This window comes from Stegodyphus dumicola, chromosome 3 (genome assembly GCF_044657685.1).
Source record: "Stegodyphus dumicola isolate Sdum_Otavi_A_Nest chromosome 3, ASM4465768v1".
Lineage (NCBI taxonomy): Eukaryota > Metazoa > Arthropoda > Arachnida > Araneae > Eresidae > Stegodyphus > Stegodyphus dumicola.
Window position 1 is genome coordinate 255,636,893 of NC_140770.1, and position 12,109 is coordinate 255,649,001.

At 29.3% G+C, this 12,109-nt stretch overlaps 1 protein-coding gene across 1 annotated transcript in view; it reads right to left on the reverse strand.

Annotated features, from left to right (window-relative positions):
* The window catches only part of mgl (low-density lipoprotein receptor-related protein megalin), a 230,767-nt gene that overhangs the window by 83,290 nt on the left and 135,368 nt on the right, over positions 1-12,109 (reverse strand). The window contains exons 29-37 of the mRNA XM_085814066.1: positions 11,349-11,533; positions 9,616-9,844; positions 9,324-9,501; positions 8,343-8,477; positions 7,969-8,153; positions 7,723-7,875; positions 5,368-5,468; positions 2,068-2,242; positions 380-599 (exon numbers count right to left, since the gene is read on the reverse strand). Coding sequence (XP_085670192.1) covers positions 380-599; positions 2,068-2,242; positions 5,368-5,468; positions 7,723-7,875; positions 7,969-8,153; positions 8,343-8,477; positions 9,324-9,501; positions 9,616-9,844; positions 11,349-11,533 — 1,561 coding nt within the window. The remainder of the gene's footprint in view (positions 1-379; positions 600-2,067; positions 2,243-5,367; positions 5,469-7,722; positions 7,876-7,968; positions 8,154-8,342; positions 8,478-9,323; positions 9,502-9,615; positions 9,845-11,348; positions 11,534-12,109) is intronic.

The following is a 12,109-nucleotide window of genomic DNA, read 5'->3' on the forward strand; positions in this document are numbered from 1 at the left end:
CTTACTAAATAGAGTGACTCAATGACCTGGGATTAAATTGTGTGAGACCAAAATATTCCTTTTTACTTAAATAGCTAATGAATTTCTCTGTGTAAACTTATTATCAATAATTTAGAGCACAGATTTGTGAGGGTTACATAACATACTTTTGAAATCTGGAATTGTAGTATTTCTTAGTAAAGCAATTAAATATAGAATTTAGCAGAGCATTCCTTCTGTCTTAGCAATCTGTTTTTTTAATTAATAAATAATAAAAACCTTATCCAAGCGGACAATGACTGTATTCAAATAGCAACATATTTCACTTAGCAGCATGTTTTAAATGCTCAAATACATATTTCCACAAAAAATAAAAATAACCTTAAAATAGAAAACTTACATGGCCTTTTACTGTATACTTTCATTGTAATAAGTCCTACAGCATTATCCTCAAGAACAACTGGATTACTGCCATCGGGTAAATCAACTCGCTCAATTTTCTCATGCAAAGGATCCAAGTAATATAACTTATTATTATATACAGTAAGACCTTGAGGTTTTGCTACAGCTTCTGAGACTACAGTTTTCTTATCTTTTCCTTCAGTGGTAATACTGTATATCTTGAAAGAAAGAAAAAATTAGAATGATTATTTTAAAAAAGGTATCTCAGAAATAGATTTGCAACTCAACATAATAAATGGTACTTTTCCGTTTCGCCAGCATAAATCTCGCCAAACAGACTTTATTGGCGACATCATACAGTATACATATAAAAAATATTTTAAAAAATGTTAGTTCTAAGATTTCTTTTTTTTAAGGCATAAACATTTTAATATCGCTTAAAATTTTATAAAAAGCAAATAAATAAAGACAATAAATTTGTAAAAAGACATTAATTTAAGAATTGACTATGCTTTCATGGTTCAACATTCTGATTCGCCGGTTCATATCACGTGACCCCAAGAGTTCTCATCTCACGTAAACTACTCTACAAAAATCCAATGCTTTCAGTAATTATCTACATTAATTTCAAGTTAAATCTTAATTTGGAACACAAGTTTAAATGCAAGAAGTATTTCAATTCGTACGAATAGCTTACTCATAAATTATGTAAAAGTGCAGTACTTTACTTCACTAATGCATTTCATTAGAATTGATGAATTTAACCCTTGACTTTATCTTTTCTATATTTTCGGCTTTGGGTAAGTGCTGTGATTGCATCCTAATTGTCTTAATTACCGAAAATGGCCTTTAACATAAAACTGAACTATCTGATAAAAATTCTATGTAATTATATGCCAGTATTGAAAGAAACAATCTGATAAGAAAAAGCTGCGACTTGTTTTGAAAATGTGGCATGAAAGGTTACCAGCAAGAATATTCCATTTGGCATCGGTTGTACCATTATTGGCGACTTTATCGCTTGCGCCGGCAAAACGGAAAAGTACCTAATAAATTAAAAATTTTCTTAACATTTAATAAAACTACATATTTATTGAACAATATTGTATATATAAAATAGATAATTAGGAAAGATTAGATTCAGTATGAGAAACTGAAATTTATTTTCAACTTTGCTAAGAGAAATTTATTTATTAACAGCATCTTTAAATTTAAACCAAAATTTTTAAAAATTATATTCTCTTATTTTACCAGAAGGCTAATACTGTAACAAATTATGAAGTTATAGAATTTTATTTAAACATAACAAGTCATGAAAAAAGAGTTTTGATTTCATTTGTAAAGAGAGACTGCGATGTTTAAATTATGTTGAAGTGCTGATGTCTTTTTATGCTGATTAACCAGTTATAAATAAAAAACACATGACAAAATTTTGACTGCCAATACTTTAAAAGCAATTCTGTTTTAACTTACAAAGCGAGAAAAACGTCATAAAAAATTCAATACTTAGAAAGGTAACAAAGTAACTGATATTATGAAACAGATGACTATTTTGAGATTTACAGTATAACAAATTACAACAATGCAAAATTGAAATTATTGTACATTCTTAATAATGATTACAAATGATCATTTCTAACTATAATGGCATAATAGCAAATTGCAATCATGAAAATATTCACTTACCACTCCTTCAAATCGTTGACTCCAATACAAACGCTTATTAAATAAATCTATTGTAAGAGCTTCCAGATTTATAAGTCCATCTCTTAAAAGAATATGAGAATTGCTGCCATCCATAGCAACAGCTCCAATTTTCATTGGTACGCCAAAACCTCCTTCATCAAGCCAGTACAACATTCTATAAAAGAAAAGAAGATTATATTTGCACATTTCACCAATTTTACTTATTTAGAAATCTTACTTATTGGGTGAAAGGTTATTACTTATTCCTTACTTAATTATTAAAAAAATTATATAAATAAAAAACTTAAATGAGTAATCCTACTTATTAAAAAAACTTAATAAATAATACTACTTAATATAAAACTTAAAAAACTCAAATAAACTTAAATTACTTAAATAATTTTAAATACTACTTAGTATTTATTTAGAAAAAGCAGAATAAAAAGATGAAATTGCCGACATAAATTTTACATTATTTTCATTTTTTTCAAGCAACCGATAGAGTTAATGACTAGCACAGGTTCTACCCAATAATGTAACATCAGTTATCATTTATTCAATAAATGCTCCTTGAGAATTAAGAGCATCAGAGAATGCAAATGCAACTAATAATAACCAACATAAATTCACATAATGGGAATAAATTTATAGGACTAGAGTTCTGACGTTTAATAAAACTTTCTTCATCAGCTGTGTGAGAGAAAATGTTAAATGAGAAGCATGTCTGCACAAGAATTACAATGAAAAATTTTGAGAATGCTCTAGTTAAATGATATAAAAAGAAGCCGCAGGCACTATTTGTTAACCAAAAACAAAATGAAAAGCAACAATAGGGGGAAACAATCTTTAAAAGTTGACCATAAAAGATAGAACTGGGATCATAAATCAGAACTGAAATTTTTTATAGATGTGAAATACCTCTAGGAATCTAATTTACCGATGGAAATTATTTTTTGAATAATTACAGATGGAAAATGCGACTTTCTGAGCTGCAATAAAGCATAATAGATGATTTATTGTTTCCTTTTCATACATCTCTTGATCTTTAGCAAGAATTTCAATGTTCTCTATGTTTGACTAATATATATCAAACTGTGAAACACCTCTAAGAAATCTAATCTACAGACGGAAATTATTTTTTGAATAATTACAAATGGAAAACGTGACTTTTTGAGCTGCAGTAAATCACAATAGATGATATATTGTTTTCTTTTCATACATATGTTACTCATTAGCATGAATTTCAGTGCTCTCTGTGTTTGACAAATACTGTACATCAAATCACACTGGCAAGGATATTTATTATATTAAAAAATTTTATATTTGGAATATAATGCTTAATTATTGAATTTTATATTTGGAATATGATGCTTATTATTATTATTGAAAAATATTAAGGGTGTCAGGAAATATTTGATTAGAACAAGAATATACAAAACTGAAAGTTTTGTTTTAGTCAAAAAATATATACTGAAAAGTAATCTATATCAGGGAATTATTTTTTAAAAATATTTTCATGAATTTTACATGGAAGTAGAATTTTTTTTTTTTTTTCATTTAACTTATTTTTATATACTTTAGATAACATTTTTCAAGCCGGATCTTTTGTTCTAAAAGCACCACATAAAAAGTTAAATTTTTATGTCCTTAAAAACCATTCTACCCCCTAGTGCTGAAAGTAGTCTCATAAAATTTTTCTTTCTTTATTTATTTATATACGGATGTTTTGTAATTGAAGTACATACCTAGGATCAATATACACTCTTTTGCGAAAAATTCAATGCACCAAGAAGGACTTTTGCGATCGTGATAAAATTTGGTATGCAAAAACATCTTGATCGAGCATGCAAATGATCAAAGTTTCAAGGCAAATGAATAGAAATTGCAATCATAGCACACATTTCTAGTGCGCAATTTGCAAAGTATAGAACCAGTAACAGAGGCGGAAAATTTCTCTCTTTCCCCCCCTGCCATTATAATTTTGTAAAGAAGCAACTTAAGCTTCCATTACGATGATATCAAAGACCTTGCAGAAAACTAAACGACTTTGAACGTGGTAGCATTGTAGGATTGCGTGAAGCTCGGTAATCATACTGAGCAATAGGCCGCTACCTTCAGCATACAGACCAGTGCAAAGATGTTGGCAGCAATAGTTGCTACAAGGAAATTGCCGATGAAATGAAGGCTCTGGAAGGCCAAGGAGCACAAATACGAGGCAAGATAGAATGATTGTTTGCCAGGCCGAACCACCCCAACGGTATCATTATCAACTATTCAATGCACTACAGCCATGTCTATACCACCCGTGGTACCGTTCACCATCTCCCGGCACTTGTCTCAGGTGGGGTTATGCTCACATAAGACGTTTGCCTTTGACCCTATAACATCGGTGGAGTCGTCTGGAGTGATTTGCAGTCGATCATCATGGCTGCCATCAGACTGGCATTGTATAGTGTTCAGCGATGAATCCCGCTTCACTCTTGAAGCAGATGACTACCGTGTTCGTGTATGGAGAGGACGAGGACAGCAGTCCCAATCAGCCTTTGTTTTAACAAAGGCATACAGCCATAACCCCTATTGTGTTGGTGTGAAGCACTATTTCTTATGACAGCAGGTCATCTTCAGTCATCTTCCGTACATCTTTAACAGCTCAGCGATCTGTCAATACCATCCTGCAACCGGTTGTGTTACCCTTCATGGCACGTCATCCTGGGGCCATTTTCAACAAGATAATGCCAGGCCACATACCGCTTGCATATCTCTGGACTGTCTCCGTGCAGTTGATACTCTTTCTTGGCCAGCAAGGTCACCAGACCTTTCACCAATTGAGCATGTCTGGAACATAGTACGCCGCCAGATTCGGGCACCACAAAATATCACAGATCTGGAGCGACAACCGATGAATGGCAGGCAGAATGTGTCGCAGGATGACATTAAGAACATCTACCACTCCTTGCCTCGAAGAATTCAAACATACATTGCCGCACGGGGCATTTCGACCAACTACTAATTTGAACACTCAGAGGGTGATTGTTAGCCGTGAACCGGTACTATGGCCTTGATTTTTTAATCATTTTATTATCTGTGTATGAGCTATACAGATATTCAATTTCATTAAAAACAACCACTTCCTTCATATTGCCTAGATTTTTTTGCGAAAAAGTGCATAAGGAAATAAAGTTTGTAGCAAACTTTCTCAAATATGCAGCATATGTTTCATAATGCATAAAAACATGATTAAATAAAAAAGATTTGAACACTATTTTATGGATTTCATTTCCTATATTTCCAAGAACTTACCCTCCTTCAGGGTCTAAAACCATAGCTTTCGGTCTCGCTACTCCAGTTTCTTTGCCATCGTTGTTTAAAATGACTCTTCTGAAATCTTCTTCACCATCAGCCTGTTAGCATTTAAAATACATCAATAAAAATTCGAGTTAATAAATATAAAACATATATATAGCAAACAATTGCATTATTTTCCATTAAAAATTTGAAACACATTATAAGTTTCCCTCAAAATTATTCAGGCTATTACTTAAGACAGGGTATAAATGACCTTTGATACCATTAGCAATACAATAAAAGGTGAGCACCTTCCTGGAAAAAAAAAAAAAAAAAAAAAAAAAAAAAGCACTTTAGAAACAAAGAATCACTTCAACAACAGCATTATTTCCGTTAACTGTGGTATAAGTTCAAAGTTGTATAAAACATTTGCAATCACCATGTTCCAACACTTTGAGAGTAAATCTCCCATCTCTGTCCTCCTTTCTTCTTTGCCCCCCTTTTTAAGGCAATACTGTTGTAATTTTAATGCACAAGTAGCATGAACCCTCTCCCAATAAATTACTTGCCTAAGAGGACTACGTGTTTAAACAATCAGTATTTCTGAGAAGTGAAATTCAATTCACTATATAATCAAACTAACACCACTCAATACATACTGAGGTTGCAGTATATACAAATACACCACAAGAGCACACATGGAGGGAAATGATAATTTCTTACTTTCTCTGTCTCTTAGTAGAGGACTGGAAAAAAACATAAAAACCTAGCTGATCAAATGCAGATGGTGATGAATTATTGTTCACAATATCTTTAGTTAAAGCACTACCAAAGAGAATATTGAGCTTTTCAGACTGAAAACATGAAAAAACAATGTGCCCTTTCCAGGATTCATACCACAAATCTTCTACTTTCCCAGTTGGATGCAACCACTTATATCATGAAAGCATCATTCGGAAATACAGTAATTCCTTACAAAGTGAGCACGAAAATTTTTAGTTTCACTAATCAAAAATCACTACCAAATTAATGTTTTCTTCGTTTGAAATGTAACCTTTCATGAGGTCAAGGGTTTGGCTCCCAAAGCCAACTAACCTTCCCCACGAAAGGATTGGGGAGCCATGAGTAAATGATATTATCTTGATTACAATTCAAAATTCCTTCCTCTTTGTACCTTGACTTTATTTCTTCCACTTTTACCTTAACTGTTTGGACACTTTCAAGTGCATATGTATGTGTACTTAAAGGCATCATGCCAAACAGTTTTGGATGCATGTATACAGCTAGGTTATTTCAAAGATTAAATAAATCTGGGAATTTCATTTCTATTTAATAAAAAATCAATGCTTGAATACGAAGAACATTATTATTTGACATGAATCATATGGAGCTAAATAAAAAATTTATATATTTAGTCAGATTGCACAACTAAACTTTTGTTGAATGGCTGGTTGCAGACATTATCGTTCCAGTATAAGAAATGAATCAAAACTAAGTTTGCAGGATTTGATAATTTTTAACCACATGTATTTTGTAAAAATATATGAAATATGTACAAACAATACATCAGCTCCATAGGAAAGGAGTATCATGTACGTGATTTTTTTCATAGGTGAAATAGTGAAAAAAACAAGCAAAAAACTCGCCTTTATATTATGAAAATTACTGAAGCTATCACTGATTTTTCCCCTTCCCCCCTACTGGAAACGAATACTGTCTGCAGCTATGTGCACAAGCTTTTAAATACAAATTTCTAAAGAAAACATACGTTTACTTTGGAAAGCAAAATTATTAAGTTAGGGGCCTAAAATTTATATTTGTAGAAATGTCCAACTTTTTGTCTATAAGAATTACATTAAATAAAGCTTTTTATTTAATGTAATTCTAATTTCGTACAGTCTCTGAAACTAGCTTTACTGAGAAAGGAAGTGGCTTAAGTTGTAAAATTCTGACAGTTTTTTTCAGCGATTATTTTGCACATTACAAAAACAAGATATACATAATTTTTTTCTTTTCTTTTTAGTAGCACAAGTGACTACTTACAACTTGAAATTTTTTTGCAGAGGATCCACATAAAAATTAAAACGTTGCTTATTTTTATTAAAAAGTGTCAAATAACTAAAACTGTCATATCATGAAAGCCTGCTTTATTTGATTTTCTTAAACTGGAATCATGGGTCTACCATCAAACATTCAAGAAGTAATTAATTAATTGTGCAATTTTTTAAAAACCCTATAATCACAATCGACATTATAATTCAGAAAAACAACTGTCAACATTATCTAACATTATCTTTAGACCACCCTTTCGTAATATTTTATAAATCATTAGGAATTACTGAACTACAAGGACAGGAAAATTCAGCTTACCTTAACAACTTCAAAATTTGAAGCTTTTCGATTTCCAACATATATATTCCGGCCTACCCAATCGAATGCAAGAATGTAAGGTGCTCCAACAAAACCTTCAGGAAGGAATTTAGTTTGATTTCCTCCAGTCAAAGATACTTTATATATAGTTCCCTTAAAAAGAAAACTTTGAATAAGAACAAAATCATTTCACATTAAAATTACTTATCATATATTTTTATATGTCTTCAACAAAAATAGGCTTACATTTTCTTTATCTTCTTCTTCAAGCTGAATATAATAAATGATGCCACTTTTCTTGTCATAATCAAAATCATAACCATTTTCAATTCCAATTACAGGCGTAAAATAGCCAGTTGTCTTATCTCCAGGAGTCAGACTCATATCAACTAACTGAGTAGTTCTCATTATCATTAAATATGGTGTATCCACTGCAAACAAATAATACAATTCAATGAAAAATATTTTGCACGAATTTAGAAATTTTGTTTGAGTTTTAAAATTAAATTTTTGTGCATTATTCTATTAGTAAGTTACCAGATTTTAAAATTTGATTGGGGGGGGCATTATTATAGTATTCTAATACCTAAAATTCCTTATATCAGTTCTAAAACTCTCACCTGGTACACAGTTTCCTTCAGCTGTTTTGGTGTCTCTGCCGTATCCAGGAGGACATTTGCAGGTATATCCAGATGAATGGGATGGAGATAGAAGACACAAATGACTGCAAGTGGCATTTTCGCAAGTATTAACAGCTAAAAATGTAAGAATAATAAATATGTAGTGATTTTCAGTGATAATATTAAATGAAAATTATGTGCAAACTGATTATTACAAGTATTTTTCTCAATGCTTGCAGGTTATATTTTTAATATTTAAAGTACAAAAAACTCAAGTGAAAATGCTTTGCAATATGCAAATACAATTTAATATATGAGTTTTATTTAATATATAATTTAACATGTAATTTTATACATGACACCTTAATAATAAGAGTGCTGCAATACGTCATAGTGATTAACAAAATTGTCATTATACATTAAGAGCTATACAATAAATATTCTATAATAAATAGTCTTATATATATATATATTTAATAAAGCTATTTAATATATGATTTAATATATAATCTTGATTTAACATATAGTACTTAATTTACAAATAATCATTCAGTTATTTACTAATTATGATTTTTAATAAAATATTATAAATTCATATTTATTAATTACTATCAAATAACAATATGCATTTATTTGCAACGAAAGATCTCAGCACATAAAATGTTACTGAAACTTCTCTGATTACGACTAAATGAATATATTTTAATAAATTACTGTAGTTCAATTACAAATTATGAAATTAAAAGAATTAATAAATTTTTTGGTATAAAAGTGTTTATAAAACCATTTCATATACCAACCATAATTCACTTCTTTCTAAATCTTATCAGAATTCAGTTGTGGAACCCAATTCTGGTCCTTGATTTTTGCATTTTTTATAAACAGACGATTCCCAATTGACATTTTAAAATTAATGACAATACAATATTAAATAAATATGATAATTACATTAATTAATATTATTTACAAAAGAAAACTTACAGGGAGGTTGGAGAATGGGATGACTAACATGAATACCAAGTGGTTGACTGACTAGATGTGACACAACGGTTTGATTAATGCCTTTAAATTTATGACATGATAACACTCGATTTAGCTGCCTATCTGTCCAGTACAATGTATCTTCAAAAATGGTGAGAGAATGGGGATGTAGTAAATACTGAAGAAATAATAAATAAAAAAATATTATTCAAAAGAAAACAAATCTAAACATTTGCAAATAAACTTACACATCAATAAAAATTCAATTTAAGTAAGTAAAGAAATAATTTACATGATTTCTGGCCAAAACTTGGTGGCGACCAGATCCATCGTAGTTGCAAAAATCAATGTAGTCTAATTTACTATCAGCAAAATATATTCGCTTGTTGGGGATATCTATAGTGAGTCCATTAGGCCAGAAAATTTTAGTCTGCACTATAACTCGTCTTAAAGTACCATCCATGCCACAACTTTCAATTCTTGGATTCTCACCCCAGTCAGTCCAAAACATAATACGAGAACTACAAAAATAAACAGAAGTCATTTCTATTTTGAGTGTAAAATAAGATATATAATATATGAATGATAAATACATAATATGTGAATACACACCAGGAAAAGATGTGGTTTTTATAGTACATTGTTTAGAAAAGAATTTATTTAAAAATGGTAAGACACAAAATAATAATTGTGGTAAATATCAAACTTTTAAATTCATGAAAGTTTTGAAATAATCTGCAGATTATGAACATGAGTTTCACAATTATGATAAATAAAAGTTTATGAAAAAATAAATAGGAAAAGGTTATTTGTGGAAATCTCTGTAGTTTACATACGAAACTATATAAAACATCCATTAACACATGGATGAAAGAACATATATGTCCTATTTCCCATATTTTCTCAACTGAAGTAATTTATTTTGTATCTAAAAAAATGCGTGATAAAAAAAAGTGACCAGATCTCTATTAATTTTAGTGATTTAATATCTAATTAAATTTTTATTTTTAATATATATATATATATATATATATATATATATATATATATATATATACACATAAACCAATAATTTATAATTAGAAAACTTTTCATATACCATATCCAAGGAACAGAAATTCAATTAAAAGAATGAATGTTAAAAAAAATTTAGTCAGTAAAAATCAAAAGTAAAAATTTTTTAAGTACTGAAAAAGTAGCTATAGCTATATATATATTCCAATACAATAAAAGTTATTATAACTTTTTTATACATTTTTAAATACCACTTAGCTCTATTTTATATATATATACGACACAATTTTTGAGGAGGGTAAAAGTCCAAAAGATAAAATTTAAACCGTGTTAATTATTCATTCACAGTCAGTAAATAAAAATATTACAGAAAAGTAGTCTCTAATAAATTCTTGTTTTATTTTTTTTTTTACTATTATTTTCTTTTTAAGTGATTTTAAAAGTGGATAAAGAGTGGATAAGCAAGCAGCTTTAGTTTAAAGAAAACTGAAGCAATTTAGTGAATAATTTCCCCCCCTTCAAATGCAAAGTACTTCTTTAAATCTGGTAATTTAGTAGTTAAAAGCATAGTAATTATCATTCAGTAATTAGAAACTTAACAGATTAAAAATTTTAACATTTTCCAACTCTCAATTCATAATTTCTTTTCCTTCTTAGGCTTGGATTCTATTAATTTTGAAAAATATTTTGTATTCAATATATACTGCACATAAACAATAAAAAATAATAGAAACAGAAAAAATCAGAATAGTATTAATTTTAAATGACCAAACTAGTTTATTTTATTTTTTATTTATTTATTTTTTTATATATATAAATTCTCTACAAGATTTATTAAATTGTCAATGCTTGGTAAAATCTACTTAAAAAGGGGGGACAGTAAGCAGTGACAGAAACTTGCAATTTTAATATACAGTTTCTAAAAAAATTATGATCCAAAATTATATTTTTTATGAAAAAGCGATCAGTTATGCATTTTCAAGTATATAAAATCTTCACAAACTGACTTACCCTTCACTAGGATCAATAGATAATCCTCTTGGCTGGCTGATATTTTCATTTAACAGAACCATATGATGTTCTCCATTAAGAGTTGATACATCAACAGTCTTAAGACGAGAATCAACCCAGTATAAATTTCTGCCTACCCAATCAACAGCAAGACCTTCTACTAAATCCAAGCCACTTCCAACAACCTTTTAACATAGAAATAATAAGTCAGATAGACATACATACATTTATTCACTCACAGAAAAAAAAATTTATTCTCTAGAAAAATTATATCTACATTGAAAAGTACTTAATTGATATCCAAATACTGAATCTATAATAAAGTTGTATTTAAAACTAAAATACTTAATTTCTAAATATGCTATTTATAATCCTGAAATGTATGATCAAGTATGTGGAAATTATGAAAAGAAATGTGGGAAATGCATATTTAGAGATACCTGCAGAAAGAATAACATTCATGAGAATTTAATTATTGTAAAAGGTAAAAGCAAAGTATATTTGAAACTCTTATAAAAATTTCTTTTATTATGCATTTCTAATCCATTTTTCTTTCACTTTTCTAAAATTCATGGAATAACATTTGTATTTTGAAGTAGCTACAGGGGAAAAACATTTTAAAACTATACAGATATGCCACTTGAAGAACACTACTATAAAGAATATTTCTGTATAGTTTTGAATCTGATAATAACTTCAATCTATTTTTAAATTTGTTCATTTTATAAATACTGAAATCTGAACTGGTATCTGTAACATTT